The sequence below is a fragment of the Lagenorhynchus albirostris genome, chromosome 9 (genome assembly GCF_949774975.1).
Source record: "Lagenorhynchus albirostris chromosome 9, mLagAlb1.1, whole genome shotgun sequence".
NCBI lineage: Eukaryota > Metazoa > Chordata > Mammalia > Artiodactyla > Delphinidae > Lagenorhynchus > Lagenorhynchus albirostris.
The window spans coordinates 31,004,792-31,032,095 of NC_083103.1; the positions used below are offsets into that span (position 1 = coordinate 31,004,792).

General features: G+C 36.9%; 1 protein-coding gene across 1 annotated transcript in view; it reads left to right on the forward strand.

The window, feature by feature from the left end:
- Positions 1-27,304, forward strand: part of SLC5A12 (solute carrier family 5 member 12) — a 45,089-nt gene that overhangs the window by 7,932 nt on the left and 9,853 nt on the right. Inside the window, exons 3-10 of the mRNA XM_060157749.1 lie at positions 450-501; positions 2,928-2,995; positions 7,170-7,324; positions 7,445-7,585; positions 12,277-12,406; positions 13,803-13,891; positions 18,514-18,626; positions 23,237-23,304. Coding sequence (XP_060013732.1) covers positions 450-501; positions 2,928-2,995; positions 7,170-7,324; positions 7,445-7,585; positions 12,277-12,406; positions 13,803-13,891; positions 18,514-18,626; positions 23,237-23,304 — 816 coding nt within the window. The remainder of the gene's footprint in view (positions 1-449; positions 502-2,927; positions 2,996-7,169; positions 7,325-7,444; positions 7,586-12,276; positions 12,407-13,802; positions 13,892-18,513; positions 18,627-23,236; positions 23,305-27,304) is intronic.

Genomic DNA, 27,304 nt, shown 5'->3' on the forward strand with positions numbered 1-27,304 from the left:
CACTATGAAGATCACCCATGGTAGTTTTCCCTGCATGGTGCTCTAATCACGGATTATTTCCATCTCCACTCTAAAATTTATGTTTCAAATTGCTAAAATGTGTTTGTGTCATGGTGATATGTGTATAATGGGGTAGTGGAAGGGTGAATCAAAAACTTAACTTGAACCCTATTTTCATATCCTTCAGAAATATACCAGATCTAGCCATAAAATCTCAAAATATGCAGCCATCTTAAAAGTCCAACACTCTTCCTCCATCGCATGCTTATTATCCCTTCTGCAAATTAGTTACAGTAGCCAAGGATTTCAAAACAAGAGTGCCTGGGATTGAAGTGTTTGACGAAGAAGTTTAAGGAAATGTAGCTCTAAGGTCATAAGGAATTTTTTAGGCACACTTACTTTCAGTGTCACTTTTCTCACTGTTCACCTGATTCTTGTCTCTCCACCAGATTCTCTACACAGGAGTGGTGGTGTATGCTCCTGCTCTGGCCCTCAATCAAGGTGAGCTAGCGGCACTCTCTTGCACTGTCCACCATTTTTATACATGCCTTGTCACCTTGAGAAATATACACACAACATCTTGTTGAGGAGACATTCCTGTGGTTAGGGTGCTTGAATTACTGTAGTTGTCACAACATAAAGCTCTATAAACTGAACGCTGAAAACAATGCAAATAACTAGTTACTTGATTTTATCCACATGGTTCCAAACACCCAATGTGATTATTGCTTGTTTTCTAATCACTGAAGTTATGGCAATTTTTTTTTGAAGTATGGTTGATTTACAGTATGTTTTGTTAGATTGTACATCAAAGTTATTCAGTTGTATATACTTTTTGTGCAAAGTATTTTCCATTATAAGTTATTACAAGATATTGAATATAGTTCCTTGTGCTATACAGTAAATCTTTGTTGTTTAGCTTTTTTTTTCTATTGGAGTATAGCTGCTTTACAATAGTGTGTTAGTTTCTGCTGTACAATGAAGTGAATCAGCTATAAGTATACATATATCCCCTCCCTGTTGGACCTCCCTCCCACCCTCCCCCCCAATCCCACCCATCTAGGTCATCACAGAGCACTGAGCTGATCTCCCTGTGCTACACAGCAGGTTCCCACCAGCTGCCTATTCTACACATGGTAGTGTATATATGTCAATCCTAATCTCCCAATTCATTCCACCCTCCCCTTCCCCACCCCCCATGTTCACATGTCTGTTCTCTACATCTGCGTCTCTATTCCTGCCTTGCAAATAGGTTCATCTGTACCATTTTTCTAGATTCCACATATATGTGTTAATATACAATATTTGTTTTTCTCTTTCTGACTTACTTAACTCTGTATGACAGTCTCTAGGTCTATCCACATCTCTACAAATGACCCAATTTCATTCTTTTTTATGGCTGAGTAGTATTCCAGTGTGTATATGTACCACATCTTCTTTATCCATTTGTCTGTCGTTGGATATTCAGGTTGTTTTCATGTCCTGATTATTGTAAATAGTGCAATGAACACTGGGATACTTGTGTCTTTTTTTTTTAATTTTATTTATTTATTTTTTATACAGCAGGTTCTTATTAGTAATCTATTTTATACATATTAGTATATACATGTCAATCCCAATCTCCCAATTCATCCCACCACTGCCACCCCCACCCCCACTCTCCTCCCTTGGTATCCATACGTTTGTTCTCTACATCTGTGTCTCTATTTCTGCCTTGCAAACCGGTTCATCTGTACTTTTCTTCTAGATTCCAAATATATGCATTAACCGACAATATTTGTTTTTCTCTTTCTGACTTACTTCACTCTGTATGACAGTCTCTAGGTCCATCCACGTCTCTAAAATGACCCAATTCCATTCCTTTTTATGGCTGAGTAATATTCCATTGTGTATGTGTACCACATCTTCTTTAACCATTCATCTGTCTATAGGCATTTAGGTTGCTTCCATGACCTGGCTATTGTAAATAGTGCTGCATGAACATTGGGGTGCATGTGTCTGTTTGAATTATGGTTTTCTCAGGATATATGCCCAGTAGTGGGATTGCTGGGTCATATGGTAATTCTATTTTTAGTTTTTTAAGGAACCTCCATACTGTTCTCCATAGTGGTTGTATTAATTTACATTCCCACCAACAGTGCAAGAGGGTTCCCCTTTCTCCACACCCTCTCCAGCATTTATTTTTGTAGATTTTTTCATGATGGCCATTCTGACCTGTGTGAGGTATGTATAGTAATGTGTTTCAGTAATCTCATACTACTAACTTATCCCTACTCCTTCCCTTTCTCCTTTGGTAACAGTAAGTTTGACAATTTTGTATGGTACATACACAACCACTAAATAAGGTCATCTATAATATATGTCCTTTCTCAGCAATCTCATGAAGTTGATACTCTGAATACATGAGTAAAATGTGCTTGTAGTAATTATTTTAAGATTTATACCTGACCCCTTTGAAAGAATAGAATCCTAGGGAAAAAAAGGAAAGAAGAAACTAAAGTGAAAGAAATTTCATAATAATACCTGTAATATTAGAAGTCCTCAGTATTCAATTTAATTGTGCTATGTGATTATAATGAGAAATATTTATTCATGGTCAACGTTTAGGTGGTTTCAAAGTACTCAGACTAACTTTGTTAAGAAAAACAAACAAACAAACAATTGGTGCAGAGATTGGAAGCTCTAGAATATTAAGAGGAATAATTTGGCTTTTAGCATTACATGAAAATTATGGGCTGGGTTGAGGTATAATAATGTAATAAAATAATCTTTATCAGAGGTGAGAAAATTTAATGAGACAACTCTAATTTGATTTCCATTTGCGCACAAAGAACACAGACAAAAATATTGTGACTTTTTCCTCATAAAGTTTGTTCTTTTACTTTCCTTAAAGAAACTTCTTTCAATATTTTTTTCTCCTTTCATAGTGACTGGGTTTGATCTCTGGGGCTCTGTGTTTGCAACAGGAATTGTTTGCACATTCTACTGTACCCTGGTATGTATCTGGCTGTGAAAAAGTATTTAGCACTATCTCCTAATATGGGATAAGGGCTAATTTCCAACAACAGGGCATCTAAGTATAGCAGAAATCGCTATTCCACAATTAAATAGAAATATGCTGGCTTATCTATCACAGTTTCCAGAGGAAGGTGCCATTGTTTTGTTTAAAATTCTTTTCAGTACCAGCCATTAATAGAATTTGGGCTCTGGGCTCATTTGAGAAAGCCATGGCTAAGAGAAGATTTAATGACAGAAATATCTCCGTGTTCGGAGGGTAGGTGACCATACACAACTACTGAGAAAAAAAAAATGTGCTCATTAACAGTGATTATAAAACATAGGTAGCATTTATACTTCACTGTCTACTGGTTGAGGAATACAAAATGCATGAATGAACGATCAAGGATGGCTGGTATTTTGTAAAATTGAGATTCCACAACTTGTTTTTGTCTCTTATAGATGGATAAGTTTGGATTACATTTAACATTTGGTCTTACACATGGTCAGTTTTAACCAAGGAACCTGGGTGGTATTGGCAATTATAGTTATATAATTGTTACAATCGGTTTAGTTCAACAAACGTTCATTGAGCACCTATTATTTGCCATGCCCTGCAATAGAAATCTTTATTCTTCTGAGTCATTGGTACCATATATGGAGGCTTTAAGTAACCAGTTAAGAATATGGCAATGGTCCCCAGATAGCTAGATTCTCCTTCCTCCTTTACAGAGAAAAATAAAGTAATTGATATATTATCATATAGCACCATCCATGTATTTTGGCCTTGTGTGCATATCACTTACTCTTTTAACATATATCATGATAACATACAATTTAAAAATGCTCTTATCTCTATTTTCATACTTGCAAATCCCACCATTTCTTTGCACTACAGTTTTATCTTATTTTTTTTCCATTCCATTCTCACTACCATAATTCTATTCCAGACATACTCCTCCTACCTAAATTTAAAATAGTCTCCTATTCCTTACATGTCTGGCCATATGTGACAGATTAGTGACTCTGAAGTAACTTCCCATAGGAGGATAAATAGATGCATTGCTTAGCAACAGTAATGGAAGCCAGAAACAATGGAATAATATCTTCAAAGCACTGAAGGAAAACAATTGTCAGTTATAATTGTGTATTTAGCAAAACTATCTTTCAGAAACTGACTGTCAAGAACTGAGAGAAATTACCTCTAACATATCTTCCCCTGAGAAAAACCTAGAGGAAATACTGTGGGAAGAAGGAAAATTATCCAGTTTTTGATAGAAGAAGTAATGATAAGAAAATAAAATAGTAAACCTTTAGTAAGTCTAGTCAAACAATTTCCGTTGCTTAATGAAAACAACAATAATTTTATAGTATGGTATAATTTATATAGTATCTAATAATATAGTTTATAATATTATAAATATAATAATAATGATTACTATTATATGTAATTTTGCGATTAAGAAAAAGAATAACTTTCATTTGGACATCAATAGCATGTAAATCAGGAAGAGAGTAATTAGACTTAAAGATTTTTGTGTTTTTTTTTTTTGCGGTATGCGGGCCTCTCACTTTTGTGGCCTCTCCCGTTGCGGAGCACAGGCTCCAGACGCGCAGGCTCAGCGGCCATGGCTCAAGGGCCCAGCCGCTCCGTGGCATGTGGGATCTTCCCCGACCGGGGCACGAACCCGTGTCCCTGCATCGGCAGGCGGACTCTCAACCACTGTGCCACCAGGGAAGCCCCTTAAAGATTTTTTTAATCCTTGAATTGCTGGGGATTAAGACATTTTAAAAATTTGACTCTAAATGAAAAATTCATGGCAAAATTTCAAGCAGACTCATTTAAATAAAACAATCAGAGTAGAAAAGGGGAATTAAAACAAAGCAAAAATAAAACTGCAATTGATTTAAGAAAGAGAAGAAAAAAATACAGAAAAAGTAGAACAAATAGAAACCAAAAAGATGTCAGAAACAAGTCTGGATACTTTAATAATCACAATATACAAAAATAAACTAAATGTACTACCTCTTAATTGATTTCAGTGTTTCCCTCCACCCTGCATGCCTCTGTTAACTTAATCTTCTTAAAACATCCATCTCTTCACGCCACTTGACTGACCTAATTCTCTCCTTGCTTCCCATTGTTCACAGGATAAAGTATAAACTTCTTAACCTAGTGTTGGAAATCTTTCAGTCTGTGAGTCAATCCACCCATCTAACCTCTTCTCACACATCTTTGTTCCACCTCCTACCTCTCGCTGGAACACAAACTTCAATGTCTTACCAAACTGGTGGCTCATTTATCTAACACTTTTGCTCATAGAGCAGTTTCTTTACTCTGTTAATCCTGTGGATGTGTAGCCTAGCTAAGATAACCAGTGGAAGAGATATAAAAAAAAAAAAAAAGAAAAAAAGAAAGAAGTGATTCCTGCCACCCAAGAGTTTGCAATCTAGGGAGGTAAACAGTAGAACCAAAACAACAGACTGATTAAAATACCTAAGTGACACTCAAGGCACAGTCAGGATTGTAGATGAGTGGTGTGTGGGCGTGTGTGTCTCTTGCTGTATGAAGGAGTCATAGAATCAGAGAAGTTTTCATGGTAGCTTATAGCTACATTAATCTGCCTTTTGAAGCACATTCGTTAAAGCGGTGATGAAGTGGTTTGTTCTCTTGCCCCAGGTCTAGCTCAAGTTCAGGTTTATGCATATAAACCATGCCAAGTAGCCTCTGAAAACTGAGGTCTTTGATATTTGGTCTTCATATCACTAAAATATGATATTGTGATTTGGGTTTAGAAGTCTTACTGTCTTTAAAGAAAATCAAAATACCACTCTTGGAAGGTGGAAGTAAGAGATTGCATATTTCTCAAATTGGAAATAGAACAGAATATAGAAACACAATGCATGTGGAAGGGACTTTTATGTCTATTTTTAAATTGCATTTTAACTTTAACTACACGAGAAATGATGAGGCAAATCCAGTGTCTTCTTTCTTCTCAAGATAAAGATGAAGCCTGTCATCTTTTCACAGAAGTTCTTGACACTCTGGGGGAGTAACTGGGGGTAATTCTATTTTTCAACGTTAAAAATACCACATCCTTTCATTCACATAGTGCTTATTCATTTTCAAAGTACTTTTAAAATATATCACTTCATTTAATCTTTCCTAATTTGCTCATGGCACCTTTACCATGTTCCTAAGGGATTCTCCAGCAGCCTCTTTCTTTCCTCCTTTCTTCTTTCCCACATATTCCCAACTAGAATTGTACATTGGAATCACCTGGGGAGCCGTAAAAACACTTAGAACTGGGTCCCAGCCCAGACCTCAATTTATTCAGAATTCCTGGGGATGGGGCTCAGTCATTGGGTTTTTTTGTTTGTTTCCAAATTCCCGAAGTGACTCTAAAAAGGATCCAGGTTTGATAACCACTGCTCTAACCTATTGCTGAATCACCATCTCCTGAGGTCTACTGTTAGATTCACCCTCCTGACACTCTGGTTTACTCGCCTCACTATTTGACCGTCCTCTAGCTCTTAAAACAACTTTCTCCATGAGTGTCTGGAATCTATCATTCCTTCCTAGTTCTTTTCTTTTTTTTCAGTAGCCTACCATCTCAGTTTCCCCAAATTTATTCACTGCACTAAATTTACAAAAAATAAAATCTCAAATTGTACAAGCAAGACCCAGATGATCATCCTCAATAAACCTGGCACATAAAATGTGCTCAGTGATGAAAGAAAGAAAGAAAGAAAGGGAGGAAGGAAGGAAGGAAGGAAGGAAGGAAGGAAGGAAGAAAGAAAGAAAGAAAGAAAGAAAGAAAGAAAGAAAGAAAGAAAGAAAGAAAGAAAGAAAGAAAGAAAGAAAGAAAGAAAGAAGGAAAGAAAGAAAGAAAGAAGGAAGGAAAGAAAGAAGGAAAGAAAGAAAGAAAGAAGGAAATAGAGAAAGAAAGAGGGAGAGAGAGAAAGAGAGAGGGATGGAGGGAGGGAGGGAGGAAATAAGGAAGGGAGGGAAGGAGAGAGAGAGAGATTGAGAAAGAGGGAGGGAGGGAGGGAGAGAAGGGGAAGAAAGGGAGAAAAGGGAGAAAGAAAGATGCATTAGCAGAGAGGCTGTGCAGAAATGGAAGAGTTGAGGCTTCATTTTTAAGAACTCACATCCATTCTCTTCATTTCAGGGAGGACTAAAAGCAGTGGTGTGGACTGACGCATTTCAGATGGTTGTCATGACTGTGGGCTTCTTAACAGTTCTCATTCAAGGATCAGCCGATGCTGGTGGATTACACAATGTATTAGAGCAATCAGCCAATGGATCTCGACTAAATATATTTGAGTATGTCCAATGCTACTTTTTCTTGTTTTATAAAGATTTAGCCATATGACCTCATCACCTAAAATAATATTTGGGCATCAAAGGAATGTATTTGTTCACTCACTTCTCTCTGCCTCACAGCTTTGATGTAGATCCTCTCAGGAGGCACACTTTTTGGACAATCTCAGTGGGAGGAACTTTTACATGGCTTGGAATCTATGGAGTTAATCAGTCGACCATCCAGCGATGCATCTCTTGCAAAACAGAAAAACATGCCAAGCTGTGAGTTATTAATGAACATTTCAATGTTTTTTCTCTGTGCTTTACATGCTTCAAATGTGTTTGTGTGTGTGCATAAAAGAGAGAAAGAAACAAAGATTCATTTAACCCTTTCAACAATTTTTTGAGGCAGGCATTACTATTCCCTTCTCCACAAGGAAGTGGCAGTGCTGGGATTTGAACTTAGATCTTTCTGTCTGCCTTTGTTCACCGTCATTTGCTGCTTTCATTTACTGAGAAATTACTGGGTTAAATTAGGTGCTGGGGGAAGCAATGCAGAAAGAAGGAGCACATATTTCTTACTTACAGTTTCTGTGATGAGATGGCCCTCATCACTATTTCCATCCAGCATGTGGTCTCTTCAATTACTGTTTTTATTTTGATGGATGTACTGTAAAAGTTTCCAAGGAGACGTTAAAAGAAGAAAACCCAAGGTAATGAAGCAAGTCGTAACAGGGCTTCAGCTGCTCCAACTCCTGCCCAGATAACCAGTCACCAGTTTTACCAGGTCTGCTTACTCTGAAGGACTCCACAGAGTTGCAACTTAAGGCTTTTTAAAACCATGCAATTCATCCCACCTTCTAGAATGGAGACCAAAGGAAGTTATGCACTTTTATTTTTTATTTTTTTGTAAAACTGGCAGAAATAAGATAGAATTTCATTGAAAATGGGCATTTCATCCTCATTGCTGCTACCCAAGGTTCCAGCCTCTGCAGACTTGTCAGAATGCCGTTAACTTTTCTTGGAGTGAGAAACAGCCACTATGAATATTTCCACAACTGATCATAAAATACTTTGAATGCATAGTTTCTTATTTAGACAGAATAATGGCTATGGATATGGTCCAACATTTTGTAACTTGAATTTCAAAAGGGAATATGTTACTTACATAGTTAACATACCCTCAGAAGGAAGAAGTGAAAACATTATCTACTGTTCTATCAATTCACTGGTAACATATTCATATCCTATTACAATAAATAATATTAAACTCTCTACACATGTGATCATCACTTTCTCAAATAGTTGAATTACTAAAAATGTATTTAGGATCAAATATAATTTTATCTTAAAATTCAGTTAAAATTAGAATTCATTTAAAATTCTGCATTAAAATAAATTAGAATTGACGATATCTGATAAGGGAAGAATCATTAGGTGAAATAAATAATAATTCTCTGTTAAATCAAGGGTTTTTTTAAATCTTATGTGCTTGTGTTATACTGTTTATTCTTGTGAACATACCTAATTTCTCCCTATTATTATAATAGTACCTAAAAGTTAGGAAATGTATTTTTTTCATCATTTTTTCAAGAGGCCAAGAATAGTACTTTGTGCTTATTAAATATTGATTACTTATTGAACAAAGTAATGCTTCAAGAAGATCATGCTTGAATGTGTAACCACATAAATGGACACATATATACATAAGAATTTATGTGTGTGTGTGCATGTGTAGAAGTGTATATATGTATATTCCGGCATGTGTACTTGTGCTTGTGTATCTTTAGATCTTGTTTAGTGGACTGGTTTAAACTAAGCCACCCATTCATAATAGTTTCTTGGAATTTGTTACATTAGTATTTGATGGGTATGAAAACTGTCAGAAAAGGAGAGATACTCACGAAAGAAAATATATATATAATTTCCTAAGCATTTAGGACTGCCATTCCTGGTTCCACCCATCCCCACTCCCATGGAAGGACCAGAGCTATGATGGGAATTTTGTTAGAATAAGGAAAGATGAAAAAATAAAAACTGTCTTTAGAAAAGACTTCCCTGTAAGAATCTTAGTTGATTTAGTTGATACAATTCAGGAGCGAGAAATCAGTCCAAATGGTCAGTATGGTTGAAGTGCACACAGCTGGAGGGGAGATTGCTATAGTGGGGATCTAGTGGGACCTCTCATTTGTCACGCAACTGGAGCCTCAAGGACACTTCCAGGGCAACTGGGGTCCACTCAGAGCCAGCTGCCAACAGACTCTTATCTAGGAGACTCTATAGAATGTTGATTACGTGCATCACTTCTGCTCAATTATCTGAGAGCCTGATGTAATTAGGACATTCCATCAGGGTTTAGAAAAATCTCTGCATCATAGGTAGGTGAAAATACATCCATAAAGTTCATACTGAATGTGGCCATAGGTTAAAACCAGAAGTGACCTATTATAGATGCATTTAATTGCATGGCCAGAATGGTGATTACTCACTAAAGACAGCTTCATCTTAAGCCAGATCTTCTTCAAACTTAGGAATAGTATCACTTACCAAATCATTTTAGACGTGCTCCCTGGAAGCTGCTTTGGACGCTTTTGTTTCTAGACTTCAGTTTACATTTCAGGACTTCAGGCAGAAGATGATGCTGTGACGGCAGGAGAAGCTGGTGCAGGTTACCATGTCCCTTCCCATCACCATCTCATGTCCCAGCTAAGATGAGCGCATCCACACCCAGTCACTTATGTTCCATTCTCTTTGCCTTTGTTTATTTTCTTTATATCTTTTATTGCATCTAAAATCACCTTGTTTATTTATTTCATTTTGGTGATTATTACCTGCCTCTAATCCCAGAATATCATCTTCATGAGGGTGGGCTCTGGGTTGCTCACTGCTATGTTCTCAGTACCTGGAAGAACCTGGTACATAGTGATGCTTCATAAATATTTTCTGAATGAATCGATGAAGTGGCTTAATTTGCAAACAGGAGAATTAGCCATGTAGAGAATTAAAGTCTATCTCTAAAGAAAAAAATAAGTTCAAATACAAGGGCTTTAACATTCTATTATACAATTTTGCCACTGATTTCTCATTTCCCATAGTTGACTGGTGAGTTTTTAAAATTGTTTTGAATAATGGCTATACAACCTACATATGGCTGTATAACCTCTATATATTTTTATGGAGTATAACTCATTCAATCTTCATATTAGTCCTATAATAAGAAGTAAGGCAGGTATGTTAACACTCTTTTTACAAAGGATTTAACTGGCTCAGAGTCTTAGTGACTTGTCTGAAGTCACACAGTTGTTAAGGATAAAGTCTTCTGACTCCAGGTCCGATACTTTTTCAAAAAAGAAATGATGTAAAGAGTATAACCATATTGTAAAGAATTTCTGTCTTTCATTTATTCATTTAATCATTTTTAACAAAAATAAAATAATTTATGTCTGCTATGTGCAAGCACCATTGTGTGCTCTGGGGACGTAGCCCTGTGTGTGTTCAAGTGGGGGAAACAGATAATAAACAAATAAATGTATTATACAATTTCAGATAAGGATAAATGCTATAAAGATGTAAAGCCATATAAGGAGTAGAATCTGATGAGAGAGCAGGGAGTGACCTTTCAGGTAAAGAGGATCCAGGATATGGCCTGAGAAAAGTTTGAATAAAATTTGTCTAAATGGCAGAAGTAAGAGTACAGCAAATTCAGTTTGTAGGTATTGACCATTTCATGTATCAAATGTATTCCCCAAAGGCTACGTCTAAATCAACCTTTTTCAAACAAAAGCAAACAAACAGCTAAAACTCAAAGATAAATATGGTTGGAATAATCCCAAGGAAGGAATTTCAGAGATAATACCCTTTCCTAATGTAAATAATGTAAAATAAAAATTTCCAGATGGGTTGATTATTTAATATATTTGCTTCATAAAAGAATACTTTGATTTAAGGGTTTTCTGAAAGTCAGGTACACCTGTACAGCAGGGTTTTTAGGGGGCTTTGAAATGAATATGTGTCCTTACATTTGAATGTGAGTGCATCTGAATCCCTTCAAACAATGGCTGGACATTGTTTGAATGAAATGAAACATTCCCAGGAAATGCCTCCTGTTGCTCTTTGGGCCCCCTGCCCCTTGAAACTCTCTCCAGAGCAAGATTGTTTGTTCTCTCACTGATCCAGTGTGAGGCCAGCCGACTTTCAAGTCTTCCCTGAGATTTAGAAGATGTGTAATATTTTGACTTTCAAAGAACAGTATGAATACAAAATAACCATAGGATACTACAAATGCACTCAAACTGAAGTTAAACAGAATGTTATAGAATAAAAAGAATTGTTGTAGAATAAAAAGAATTGCTCCAAAGAATGTGGGGAAAATGACTTTAGGTTTTTCATACCTTCTATTGCCTTTTAAAAAACTGAACTTTAAACTTCATCTGATTTAACCTCCAAAGCGAATATTTCCAAAACGTGTCTACTTCTACATTTATCTCATCATTCCTCTGGAATAAAAGATGTTAAAATGAAAGTTGGCTTTTTGACAGTTTCATGAATTGAGTGGGGGGAAATTACTTGAAGTTATATAATATGAGTGATTGATACGTGAAATTTCATCCAAGGAAATAGACCTCACACTACACATTGCAACTTTGCAGAAAAGCTGTTTCAAAAGCAAACCCATCAAAAATCCACCTTGTTCAAATTTCATAATCAGTCTAAAATTGTAACATGCCCAAACAAAAAAAATGCAAAAGTATAAAAAGTAATGATTTTTAAAAATTGAAATATAATCGACTTGTATTAGTTTCAGGTGTATAACATAGTGACTTGATATCAAAATATATACATTCTTGAAGGCTATAGAATTTTATTTTATAGCAAAAAGGCCCCCCAAATTTTACCTTGAGTCTTTGGTAATGCCCTGACCACACTGTAATATGACATAGAGTTTACCAGTAGATCCATGTGTTATTTTCTAGAGCCTTGTATTTCAACTTGTTGGGCCTCTGGGTCATTCTGGCATGTGCTGTCTTCTCTGGCTTAATCATGTACTCCCACTTCAAAGACTGTGATCCCTGGACTTCTGGTATCATCTCAGCACCAGACCAGGTATGTGCTCCCTTGGGACCAGTGGGGAACAGCTGAAATGAGTGTGTTTCTGGCCAGCAGAAAACACAGTTTCTCTTTTTCGACCTGGACCTCTAGGTATTTCCCAAACCCCAAAGACTTGATTTCTTTCCTCTCCTCTTGGATGATATTATCACAGATCAGGTTCTAATACTGGGGAGTGAACATGTAAAAAGAAGGTATCTTACCTTGTCCTTGAAGGCAAGGACTGGGGCCAGGGCAGGGCTGGGGAGAGTGGAAGAGGACTTGAACCCATAGTTTTGGTTTTCAATGCCACCATCAAATCTTTTTTTCTATCCATCACAAGGTTGATTAATGCTGCTTTAATCTCAGATTGAACAAAATGACCCTTATTTCTATAATGCTTCTGCTCATGTCTTCTCATTATGGATTAAACAATATCACCCCAATATATTACATTAAGCATGCTTTTCAAAATTAATTTTTATTGGAGTACAGTTGATTTACAATGTTGTGTTAGTTTCAGCTGTACAGCAAAGTGAATCAGTTATACATATACATATATCCACTCTTTTTTAGATTCTATTCCAATATACGTCATTACAGAGTATTGAGTTCCCTGTGCTATACAGTAGGTTCCTATTCATTATCTATTTTATACATAGTAGTGTGTATATGTCAGTCCAAATCTCCCAATTTATCCCTCCTCCTCCTTTCCCCCCGGTGATCATAAGTTTGTTCTACATCTGTGACTCTACTTCTGTTTTGTAAATAGGTTCATTTGTACCATTATTTTAAGATTCCACATATAAGTGGCATCATATGATATTTGTTTTTCTCTGTCTGACTTATTTTACTCAGTATGACAATCTCTTTGTCCATCCTTAAAAACTCCATTCACGGAGAATATTCTCAGGAGGAGCTATCGTCTCTATCCTCTCCCCCTACATATACAACTGTCCCAATGTGTCCTGTGGCTGTTCCTCTCCCACAAATCTGGCTCCAGAGTAGAACCATAATACCTAGACTCCCTGAAGACCTGTTTTAAGTATTTGTTTTTAGGATTTAGTTTCTAACATTAAGGGTAAACAGGCAAGAAAATAGCACACATTGCAAACGTAAAAAAAGTTAAAAGTTCCTGAATATTCTAAAGTTCATGCAACATTTTCCTTAAATGACTGTCCCTTTCCTATCCCTTCCCCTCCCCTACAGCTGCACCTCAGGTCCATGGAATTGGACTGATCATAACCTCATTTGTTAGCATTTAACAACGATAGTCCAGGCAAATTCCTTTATTGTTACTTTCTTTTTTCTTTTTTTTTCCCACCTCCTTTTGCTAAAAAGCTACAATACAGTCCCACATTTCAGACACTGATGATGAGACCACTAATCCCATCTTGTTTTGCCTCCTCTTCAGCTGATGCCATACTTCGTCATGGAGTTATTTGCCACAATGCCAGGACTCCCAGGACTTTTTGTGGCTTGTGCCTTCAGTGGAACTCTGAGGTTAGTGTATTGACTACACTTGGCAATAACATTGTGATGATGATGATGGTGAGGATGGTGATAGCAAGGCAACCAGGATGACAAAGGTAATGGTGGTAATTATCAGTATTACTGAGTATTCACTGTGTGTCAGCTGCCCTGCTGAATGCCTTATATGCATTTGCTCATTAGTTGTCACACATTATATGAGGCCGAAACTACTCGTTATCATCAGCTTACAAATAAGGAAACTAAGATTTAGCAAGGTAGATAACTTACCCATGGTGAGACAGTAAACTACAGAGGTGGTATGTAAACCTAGGTCCGCCTTTGCACTAGATCTCTCTGTTTATTTTCTCAACCTTGTCTGATGCCAACTGCCCCCATGGTTTCGCATCACCAGCACACAAGGCAGCTCTCTCTGCTGGCATTTCTCATTCAGCTGCAATACATTCTTACAGATCTATGCTTCGCAATCCATTCTCTCCATCTTCCATAACACACTCAGGCACATCCATATCCAAAATGTAAGAACATCCATATCCAAAATGTAGACATTATTCTAAGTACAAAATTTTTCACACATTTATTCTAACAAATATTTTAGAAGGTTTATATTATGCCAGGCACAGTTGGTGACAGTGGGGATACTTCAGGGAACAAGACTAGCATAAGTATTGCCCTGATATAGAGTTTTCGTTCTAGCAGACATGGAAGACGGACAATATATAACTAAACAACAACAAAAAAGACAAGGCATTGTTTGATAATGACAAATAGTATAAAGGAAATGACAGAGTGATAGCCTAGAGAGAGGTTAGGTTTGGGGACTTTGTTTTTGATAGGGGCTTTAGTGAACTCCAATTTAAGTATATGACATTTGTGCTGAGATCTAAAGTGTGTGGAGAAGCCAGCTCTGTGAAGATCACAGGCAGAAACTTTTACAGGCAGCGGGGAGGGCAAATACCAAAGCCCCAAGGAGATAATCTGTATGGAATAGTTCAGGATCCGAGAGAAGAGTTGAAGCATAAGGAACGGGAAGGACAGCAGATGGGGAGGAGCCTAAAGAGGCAAGCAGGCATCAGATCAGGAAGAACCTTTATGAAAGAATAAAGAGCTGGCATTTCATATTAAATAGGAAGCTTTGAAGCAAGGAGGTTTGATGATGTCATACAACTGAAGACTCAGTCTTTGTGGAGGGAAGTGGCTATCACTAAAGCAAGAGTGGTATATACAGGAGGCTTTTGTCTTAATCCAGGGTAGACATGATAGTGACTTGGAGAATGGGGGCAAGAGTGTTGAGAGCAATGGACTAAAACATTAAGACAGTATCACGTTTTTAAATTCCACATGGCAGTGATATCATATGGTATTTGTCTTTCTCTGTCTCACTTACTTCACTTAGTATGATACATATTCCCTTGATCAAAAGTGGGGTTGGCTACCTTTCCATACTTTCACTGGCCGTTTGTAGTTCTTTTTCTGTAAACTGCCAATTCATATTCCCTGCTATTTTTTTCTTTTGAGTTTTCTTCCTTATGTATATAAGAAAATAGCTTATTGACATATGTCTCATTTTTCTCATCTGTCCTATGTATATTTGCTTTATTAATAGTATTTTTGAGTATGTTGAGCTTCTATTTCATATTAATCAATCCTTTTACATTATGGTTTCTGGGTTTATATCATTCTTATGAAGGCTTCTCCATTCCATGTTTATAAATAATCATCCAGATATCAGTTGTCCCATTATTTTTTAGTAAAAAGCCACATTTTCACCACTGACTTGAAATGCTACCTTTACCACATCCTACTTTCTTTTATATATTTGGAACTTTTCCTGGATTTTCTTTTATATTCCTTTGATCTATTTGTGTACAGTTATGACAATACTAATAATTTTAGTGACTAAGCTTTAAAGTTTGATTTAAAATGTTAGGTTAGTATTTATTCATTATATTTCTTTTACAGAATTTCCCTTGATATCAGATTTTTCCTAATTATTTTCAGTTAATTCTATAGAACTTGGGTGTACTCAAATCATAATACCTGCCAATACTTTTGAGTTTTCTTCTTTTCTAATAGTTACACTTCTATGTTCACTCTTATGTAATTATGCTTTGAGAACAATGATAAAAAATTGAGGGATTACAGAAATCCTTGTTTTGTTATGCACTTTATCTTTTTATTTTATTTTTTAATAAATTTATTTATTTATTTATTTTTGGCTGTGTTGGGTCTTCGTTGCTGCGTGCGGACTTTCTCTAGTTGCGGCGAGCAGGGGCTACTTTTCCTTGCGGTGCGTGGCCTTCTCACTGCAGTGGCTTCTCTTGTTGGGGGACATGGGCTCTAGGCTCACGGGCTTCAGTAATTGTGGAAGGTGGCTCAGTAGTTGTGGCTCGCAGGCTCTAGAGCACAGGCTAGGTAGTTGTGGTGCACAGGCTTCGTTGCTTCGCAGCATGTGGAATCTTCACAGACCAGGGCTCGAACCCATGTCCCCTGCACTGGCAGGCAGGATCCTTAACCACTGCACCACCAGGGAAGTGCCTATTATGCACTTTAAAGGGAATTGTTCTTGGATTTTACCATTAAATATGATTTCAGGTTTTGGTTTAAACTATATTATTTATTTACATTTTAAAATATTTATATAAAACTAATAAAATCATAAAAAAGAACAAAAATGCATATATTTATTCTAATTTAAGAAATACTTTTATCAGGGAGAAATATTGAATTTTGGTAAACTATTGGCATTTTTGAAATGAGTATTTTTTGCTTTTTTAGCTTTTGGCATATTAATATTAACATGTTGACATTTCAAAAATAGCGACATCTCTTAATTCATATAATGACTTTAAATTGCTTATGGTATAATTTTAATTTAGTGTTCTGTTGAATTATTTTTACTAATACTCTTTGTAGGATTTTGCATCAGTAATATAAAATCATATTGTCCTGTGGTGTTGGTATTAGTATCTCAAGGAAACTAGGGACAGAAACAATGAACACCAGAGGATCAAACACAAGTAGGGTGACACGCTAGCTTTCATTTTGTCCCTCCCTACAGAGCTTTATTTATTTTTCTTAAAGCTGACTCCAGAATGGAGAAATATAGCTGTCAACAGATTAATTCCTCCATAAGAGAATGGTTGATTCTTTTGATCTCAAGTTCTAAAATTCCAAGAAAGAGACACTGGACAGTACATATTATAGAGAGATTACTATTACTATAACATTAAGGAGGGTGTTGGGTTAGGGAGAGGGAAAGACAAGAGTGGGGGGTGGAGTAAAGAGATGGTGGTTGAGAGATAGGAAAAAAAAAAAAAACGATTTTCACCATCTTGTAACAGTTTTAGAATCTGAGAAATTGACATATGGATAATACGTCTGACCTCAAAAGCAACCCAGCAAAGGTTCTACAAATCTGCTCCCTCTGGGCCAAAATCAGCTTTTTGTTCCCTCCCTCCCAATGGATTCAAGGGTTAACCCTAATGTTCGAAACTTTCAAATGATGGATTTTGAGCCATATACGTTGGGAGCATGGAAGTTTATTTTATTTGATCATCTCCTTTCTTTATTTGACTTGCATGGATCTACAGATAGAAGAGGAGTCTTATAGGGAACATCTATTCTACTAGCTAAAATATTCCCGGTCTAGATGAGGAATTTAATAAGCTTTCATGCTATTCTGCAAAGAAAACTCCAACTTCTTGGGTTTTCGGTCCACTAAGCGAGTTTTAGGGCTATAAGACTGAACTCTGGAAAGTCAGAGAGAGAATATCAGAGCTTTTATGTGCTTTTGGTCTTTGCCTGCTTCCTAGTCTTATCTTTGCCCCTTTCTCCCTTATTAATTGCATGCTAATCACACTGGGGCTTCCTGTTGTTGAATGAAACAAATTTTCCACCTGTAGGCATTTACTTGTAATTTTCCCTTTGTTCTAAAACATCTTTTTCTGAATTTGCATGGGTCCTTTCAGTGCCTATCTTAACCATCACTTCCTTTGGGAAGAATATCCTAATTTCATATCGGTTTAGGCCTCTGAAAGACATGATTTCATAGCTCTGTTATTTTTCTCCGTAACAATTGTAGTCAATTGTATAATTGGTTGTTAAATGTCTATGTCGCCAAGTAGAGTGTAAGCTCTATGTCTTTCTGGTTCACCATTGTATGCCTAGTACTCAGAATGAACAGATGCATAAATGGTATGAATGAAAGAGTGAATGAATGAATGAATGGCATATTGTACTGATTCCTGGATTAGGATAGTCAGTACTTTCTGCCTCAAGTTTAACCTTCACACACACACACACACACACACACACACACACACACAAAATCTCTCTGCTACTGCATGCTAACTCATTTAATGTCTTGTTAGGGGAATCAGTGAGAGTTCCAGCATGGAAGCCTAGCTTCTTAACTGGAGTTAGAGGAAGACATCAAAGAGCATTAAGCACAGAAGCAGCTTTGAAGAGTGAGTAGACAGGTCATGTAGTTCCCCTGAAGTTCCAGAATAAGGACATATGTCTGTCTCTGTTTTTTTTCTAGAGCCCTGCCTTGTCTATTTGCCCTGGACACCAGGGCAGGCCGGTCAGCTTTATTTACCTTGGACTATGTTCTCATTTTTCTCTCCCTGTAGCACCGTGGCTGCCAGCATCAATGCCTTAGCAACAGTGACGTTTGAAGATTTTGTCAAGAGCTGTTTTCCCCATCTCTCCGACAAGCTGAGCACCTGGATCAGTAAAGGCTTATGTAGGTACAGCCGGTGGATCGTCTATTCCGTATCATGAAATGAACGTGTGGTACGTGTCAAATCCTGCACACACTATTCAGGGCACTCTGACAGGCACAAGTGCATGTGAAGATACATGAGGACTCTCACATGTCAATTCTTACACTTCTGGAGATACCAGGAGGGCACTAGGAAAGAATGACCAGTTAGCTTAGGTTTTACCAACCTTACATTCGACATTCTTCTGTGTTCATCCTATGCCCTAGATTCATCACATCAACACCTCTTGATTATGCCATGTATTGATTCTGTTTAGTCTCTCCACAGAGGAAGATGCTCTGCTCACTATCGCCAGTCAGCTTGTCTAATAAAGCCAAATTCTTTTCTAAAGAGTCCTTTATTACCAAATATTCTTCATTGGTTTTTAATAGTTTTAGTAGTAATAATATGCAATATATAATATAAAATTATTTTATCTATAAGGATATGTTTAATATTATATACTTATTTTCATTAAATTAAATTATTTATCAATTGCAGAACTAATACCATCTTGTTTTATACTATAGCTTTGCAGTGTTTTATTTAAAATATCTGGTAGAGCAGCTCTTGTCAATTTTGGGGAAGAAATTTAAATGTTGTGACTGTTTTTTTTCTTTTTTTGCAAAAACAAATTTTGGGCTGTTCATGTTTATTTATTCTTTCAGATTAAGTTTAAAATAATTCACTACATGTTATCTAGTTGCACCCCCCCATCTCAATGGAACTGTACCAAACTGAAAAACGTCTTTGGAAATAATTAACATCTTTATAAGCTTTCCATCTATCAATAGCATTTTGCATTTAACACCATATTTTCTCTCTTAGATATTAATTATCCTCATGTCTTCATCCTTCTGCTTCTCCCCCTCCTCCCTTTTCCTCTCCTCCTCCTTCTTCTACTTCTTTCATCGATATTATGAATGGAATGTTTTCCCCATAATATCTTCTAAACTGTTTACTATCAACGTGGAAATGCTATAGCTTTTTGTTTTTGTTTGTTTTTTTTGTAAAGTACATATCTGGCCATTGGCACAACTCTTGTTGATTCTTAAAATTTTAATTGATTTTCTAATAAGTGTGGTTATTGCCTACAAATATTGATAGTTTTATCGTACCCTTATTCTTAAATGCTCCCCTAATTTGGGGTTTGTGTTCTCCATATTCTTCATTATTTCTCTTATTTTCATAGCTTTGTCCTTTTCCTCTGCATGCTTGAAGGGCTCAGGTTTTTTTCTCAATGTTACTTTAAGTTCTCCACAAAGTAAATTTCTTAATAATAATGATTTGAATTCTGCTGTTGTGTTTTGTTCCTCACATTTTACTATAAAAATTCAATCATACAGAAAAGTTTAAAGACATTTACCATGATCTCCTGTATATATACCACCAAGATTCTCCATTAATGTTTTATTAAACTTGCTTTTTCACATATCTATCTAGCTCTCTATCCATCCATTAATGCATCATATATTTGATACACTTAAAAATAAATTGCAGACATCAGTACACTTTCCCCTAATTATTTTAGCATATTATTAACTAGAATTCAATAATTGGTTAAAGTTTGTTAAATGTAAAATCTACCCACAATGAATTGGACAGATGTTAAGTATACATTTGCTGAGTTTTGAAAAATGTGTACACCTGTGTAACTCAATCACTAAAGATATAAATCATTACTATGACCCTGGAAAGTTCTCTTGGTTATTCTGGTAATTCCTACTACCAATTCCCTCTGGGGCAGCTACTATTCTGGTATTTTTCATCATAGATCAGTTTTACCTCTTGTAGAATTTCATATAAATTGAATCACACAGTACCACTCTTTTTTGTAAGGACTCCTTTCACTCAGCATAATATTGTTGAGATACACCCATGGTATTTTTTGTATCAGTAGTTTATCCCTTTTTATGGCTGAGTAGTATGGCATTGTATGGATTTACCTTTTTTTTTTTTTAACTTCCACTTCTATTGATGGACCTAGGTTGTTTCAGTTTGAGTTTTTTATGAATAAAGCTGCTATGAATATTCTTGCACAGGTCTTTTTTGTGAACATGTTTTCATTTCTCTTGGGTAAATACCTAGGTGAGGAAGTGCTTGGTCAACTATTATAATTTTTAATTTCCTTATAGTTCTTCCTTATCACACTGGATTCATCTTCATCTAAACTTATGGGTGTTGCACGCTACATTGTTGTGTTTTCATATCATTTGCTTTCTCCTGAACTGCACTTGTTGCGTCATTGAATCTATGTGTTTTGCATCATATTGAAATTGCCAGTTTCTAAATACTTTTTTTTCTGGTTCTTAAGTATTTCCAGAAAACATATTCTGTATTTGAGTTTTCAGGTTAATTATTCATTTCCTTGTTTAGTAACATTTTGGCATGGATCCCATATTTCTTTTTTTCTTTTTCCTTATGCTTGAACAAGGAGAAATTGGTGCTGACCGAATGTTTGTTAACTGGGTAGTTGAATTGCCTTAATTTTTTCACTATCTTGCATAATGAGTTACAGCTAATAGCAGGTGGATTGGCATCACTCCTGGTGCAATTCCCAATTTCTAGCAGACATTCACGAATATGCTGGGTAGAAATGCCTCTTCTGCCCATGGTTTATTGTCTGATCCTCTGAGCTGATGTAGCACTTGGAAAATCCATAGTATTTGCTGCAACTGTGGTGATTTCTCTACTCCCCCCCCCACCACATTTACTGCTTTGTCTGTGGATCCGTACACTCCAGGTCTCCATGGAACCCCACCAATTTCCCCTAAACTCGCTGCCTTGCAGGTTGCTATTGATTGCAATCTGGTGGAAGTGTAAAGATATGGGGGAGAGGGGAACTGAATCAATTCTCTAGTCAGCACAAAAAAGTAGAACCCTTGAATTGAGGGGTGGTTGCCTAGAATCCCATTTGAAACAGATAACTGTTGGCCCAGCAAGAGGGTAATAGGTAGCAGAGAAAAGACACTTTTGTTATTTTCTTCAGGCAGGTGGAGTTCTGCTTATTCATGAAGTGAAACAGAACGAGGGCAAACATTGTTTCTAATCTATCATCTTTAAATATAATGGGAACAATTTTAGAATTCTGAAAGGTGTTTATTGATCAAACTTGGATTTTAGTGTTGTGTGAGTTTCCTTATTTTTCTGTGTTTTATTGAGAAGTTGGAAAATATAGCATTAAAATTCGCTATCCTGATTTCATCTTAAAAGTGAATTCCTGATCATAAATTTTAGAGATATCATGTACTAAATCTGAAATGATGATGATGATGATGATAATAATGATAATAATAATAATGGCAAGCACATAGTACTTGCTATGCAACAGGCACTGTTGGATAAATTAATTTATTTATGTGTAGTCCCTTCCTAAAATGTGAGATCTCTGGGGCAGTGGCATTTATAGCACTGGCATTTAGTAAAGTGCTTGACATATGGTCAGTACTCAATAAAATTGCATTAATGGTGACATTGGGAACTCAGCCAAATATTTAGCTGAGAGAGAATTTCAAACAGAATGAGAAAAATCATTTTCTCTATTTCTGTCACTGTGTGTCTGTCTAAATCCATCTCCAGCACCTTGTCTCTCTCATTTAGTCTATGGATTGTAATGGGAATTGAATGACTTTTAAGATAGTTTTTAAACAAAGATGTAGAAAAACAATTATTTTTAAAAAGATGGTTTGAAAGAAGACATCACCTTTAAAAGATTACTAAGCTGGATATGTTGATTCATCCAGCGAGATCCTAAGATGCTGGAGGCACCCTGTGCAAGATGCTGCAGAGCGCGGTACCCTGATGGCCCTTATGGTGCTCCAACATAGCCATGTAAACAAAGAAATCGTTACACAGTATACTGAGGGCCATAATGAAGGTATGAATAAAGCATGAAAAGACCAGAAAAATTTTCCAGATTTGCAAAATCTGTGAGGTAAACTGTGTAACTATTTAGCCATTTTAATGATGAAAAACTATCCATATCCCAGAGAGGTTAGTAACATCTTCAGCTGATTATTAGTGAGTGGTCGAAATGGATTTAATTCTCACGAATTTAATCTGGATTAGCCTAGTAGACCAGTGACCTTTCTGCATTTTCATGTTGCTTCCACAGGACAGTTTTCTTCTTTTTTTTTTTTTTTAAAGATTTTTTGGATGTGGACCATTTTTAAAGTCTTTCTTGAATTTGTTACAACATTGCTTCTGTTTTATATTTTGGTTTTTTGGCCGCGAGACATGTAGGATCTTACCTCCCTGACCAGGGATCAAACCTGCACACCCCTTGCATTGTAAGGTGAAGTCTCAACCACTGGACCACCAGAGAAGTCACCAGGACAGCATTTTCCTTAAATCTTGTAGAGAAGACTCCTCAAGGCTGGATTCCAGCTCATTCTGCCTGACCTAGGAAAGCATGTCTTTGGGAGAAACTCTCTTAAATGGCCCTCTTGGGGCTTGTGATGGCTAAGAGGGGTGGACAGTCCTTCCTGAGACCCCTTCTGATAGGGCTTACATGAGAGACGGCCCTGGGCAGGAGTTCAGTGGATCCCTCAAAGCCAGCTTGGATGATAGTCATGAAGTTTCTTTCCTCCAGGTCTCTTGTTTGGCATAATATGTACCTCCATGGCTGTGGCTGCATCCCTCCTGGGGAGCGTTGTACAGGTAATGAAAGAGGAAAAAGACACATTTGATTTTGTAGCAACTTTTTACCCACCTTCTTTTCTAATACTTTTCCTATTCCTCCAAATCCCAAATGCTCATACTCTCCGATACCAGGTCCAAGTTACACATGCATGTAAAATTTCAACTAAAATTTCTTTCAAGAGGGGAAACTTTTAAAAACTAGTAATGAGACTCAGTGACAAGGTGCACTGTAATAAAATTAGAAAACCTTTTGAAATCCAGATCTGAGAATGTATGATCCTGAAATAAAAGTAGGAATGATAATCTTAGCAGGAAAAACAATAATTACAATTGACATTTATAGAATGCTTATGTTCAAGCTACCGTCCCAAATGTATTATCTCATCTAATCCTCGTCACTTCTCTCTGAGGTAGTATGATTAATGTACTAATTTTACAGATGAAGGAAACTAAGAAATAGAGAGGTGAAGAATTGCCCCAAATTCACATAATGAAAGAGGGATGGAGCTGGGAAATGGGCCCGCCCCTACCTGTTATCCAGGCTGACCTGTCTCCCATACGTCCAACTCCCAGTTCCATAAAATATCAGCACTAGAAAGAGCCTCAAGGATAATCTGTTTCAACATTCATTTTGTAGATGGTTACAGAAAAGAGTGAAAGTATCCTGCTCAACTTCTCACGTCTGGTTAGTGGCTAAACCAGGTTTACCAGCAAAGTGTCTGGAGCCACCCCTCTTCCCTTCCCAGATTGCCCAACTCACAAAGGACCATTGGATAAACCAATCTTCAGATTCTATTTCAACCCCCTCAGTCCCATTGTGTCATTGTATAATTTGAACATCTTGTATACTTTCTTGGCATGGATTAGGTTTTCAATAAATGCTGCTTAAATGAAGACATGAACAAGAGTGAGTGAATAGTCATCACTGACTTTTATAGAATGTGTTTTAGTTCCCAGAGCAGTGTATCTTGCTTGATCCTTCCAATGACTACTTACATAGGTTCCATTATTTCCTTTTTCAAATTCAAGGAACTAAGTCTAAGGGAGTTGAGTGACATGATAATTCACTTTCTATATAAGAGAAGTTGTGGGGCTGGAAACTTGATGTCCTCTCTGCTAAGTATGAACTTTTTAAAATGACAGATATTTGGTGATTTCTTTACAATTTTTGAAGCACTCTGATATCTACCCATCCACACAGCAGAACTGGTGGATTGATGAGGTTTGTCTTTAGTGACCTCGGCAGCATTTTTTTAGGTTTATTTTCTCCCATTTCCAGTTGCCTCTAATGCTTTGTACCCCTTTCTTTTCTCCCCTTTATCTAATTATTATTTACTCTTAAGAAAGTATCACCATGTTCAATTTAGTGAGGATTTGAATCACTAAGTTGTTTCCTTCAGAATTATTTGCATATTAAGCTTGTTTGCCATTGAGGTATGAAGGCTCTGGAATAGATAAAGACTTCTGCAAGGCTGGTGTAACACATAAAACTTATAATGAAGAGGAAGTTGTGAGTGTTGCTTTCGTTGACTTGTCCTTATTCAGATAAGCATGCTAGCCTCACTTTCTTTGTTGGTTAAAATGCATTCACACAGTTTAGGGGACAATGAAAACACTGATGTGTTGTTTCCTAGGAGAGATATTTGTGTCTAAAATGGCCCCCTCATTTCTCCGAACACATCTGACTTGACAGGTGCAGAAAGACTATAATCCCCCTATTTAATTTTCCAAACAGCTTTGCTAGATCTAATGTAATAGAATAATGTATTCAGGGAATATGGAAGACTGAAACCAAACATCCCATAAGTATACAGCATAGAGCCAGATTTAATTTCATGTTCACAAAACCACACACACTCATGGCGTGTGTTCGTTGGTGGTGCTGGGGGTGGGCAGATGTCAGCTCCTTAAACAAAGGCCTTTTCAGTGTTTTAGTTTAGGATTTTCAAAGTGTTTTCCAGAGACCCTCACCCTGGGAAATGCCCCAAGAGTGAAAATTTCCAAAGTCAAAGACTTTTGGGAAATGCTGCACAATGTGTTCCCCTTTCAGAAATCCACAGTACACAGTAGCATATCGAAGGCTCTGGGAAGACCTAGCAAGAAAGCTGTTTCCCTTTAAATATGTGACCACAGAACCAAATGCAGGGAGAAGAGATAGGAGGAGGGGCAGGTAACAGCAGCAAAGATCTGTTAACTAGTGATTTGCGGAGCTCCCTCCGAGAAAGGCCATTCTGTCCATTATGCTGCTATCCTACTGACCCTCAGCTAGTTCTACCAAGGCTTGGCATGACCTCCAGGAGTATTCTTTTCTCAATTTAAGAAAGTGCTTTCTTTTTTTTTTTCTTTTATTTGGGGGGAGTGGTCTTCCTTCCTTCCCTCCCTCTCTCCATTTTTTTTCTTTCCTTCCTTCCTTCCTTCTTTTTAAGTATAAAAAAAGTACTTTCTAGCTCTCAAAACAGTCCAACCATCAAATGGCCCACTTCAGGAATCAGAGAGCTCACTAACAGGGTAGGTAAGAGGATAATAGTAAGATTATAATAGTAGATAATATTTGGGGGGCAATTATCGTGTGCTCCAGAGTGCCCAGGCACTATTCAGAGACTTCTTTTGGATTCCACTTTGAATACTCTCATACACACACACAAAAACAACCCAGGAAGCAGGTACTTTGATCCCCACTTGACGTCTGAGAAAGCTAAGACACAGCAAGGCAACCTCAGTCCTAGAACACACTTTCTGAGCCATTGTCCTTTCCTTGCAGGAGGGGCTTAGGTGAGATTTGGCCACTGAGGTGGAGGTTGTCAGATGAGCTCTGTCTTCCTCCAAATAAACACACTTAATGACAACAAAAAAAGAAAGATAAGAAATTGAGGTTAGTTTTGTACATTAAAGAAATACATATTTTTCAAATCCAGAAATTCTTTGATTTATTTCTCTTTCTAGCATGTGAAGACTTTTTTCCCCCTGGGGCATATTGGCTAAGGACTTTGTAAGAGATTGTTCATTTTCTCTCCCACAGGAGGAAATAAACATTTTTCCTAACTTATTGATTCTCCCATATAATAGCTAGTAAATTAACTTCCAAATTCAGCAACCACAGCAACTATGAATTAATACTATCAATCAGCAGAGAATATGTCAAGAATATTAAGTATTGACATTAGGGAAAAGTATCTACTTTAATCTTATTTGCCTCCATCTTGTCAAAGATCAATCTGTATCATTGACTTCTCTAAAGATTATCCTGGAAAAACAATCATAACAGTACATTGTAGCTCATTTTTCTGGATAAATGAATTTATATTGCAGCTGGAGTGGACTTGAAGGCCCCTTGGTCCTGTTTCTATTTTTTATAGAGAAAGAAGACTCTCTGAAGTAAAATGAATCTGAGTTAATAACTGAAGGTTCACCAAATTATGTGTTACGTGTGGCAGGGCCAAAATTTGAATCTCAATATTCTCTTAGTGCTGGACTCTTTCAAGAACTTTTTCCCCTTAAACAGAAAAAGGAGACCATGATGGTGGTCTGTGCTCTTGACTTTATTTATTTTTTTATTTTTTAGGTGGGACTGCTCTTAGGAGAGAAAATGTGGGTTTCAGAGCCAGACAACCCTGGCTTAAAACTCTTAAATCTCATCTCTGCCACTTTCTAACTGAAAGTATACTTTTAATATGTTTTCTCTCAGTCCAAATTTCTCATCTACAAAATCCAGTTAGTGCTACCAACTAAGCAGGGTAATTGTGGGGATGAAATGAGGTCATTTATTTAGAGTGCCAGGGTATTTCATCTTTATTATCTGACACATAAGACACGTAGGGGTGCCTGACAAATAGGAAATATGTATAGTCTTTAGAGCATCCTTATCACAGCCACTTTATCTAAGAGCCCTGCAGTTGTATTGATAGAACTAGACAGGGCTGCATTGCAGAGTAGCTTTGTGTGTGTGTGTGTGTGTGTGTGTGTGTGTGCACACGCACGCACATATGTGTGTACATGCTCCCTTGCAGGCATGTCAGTG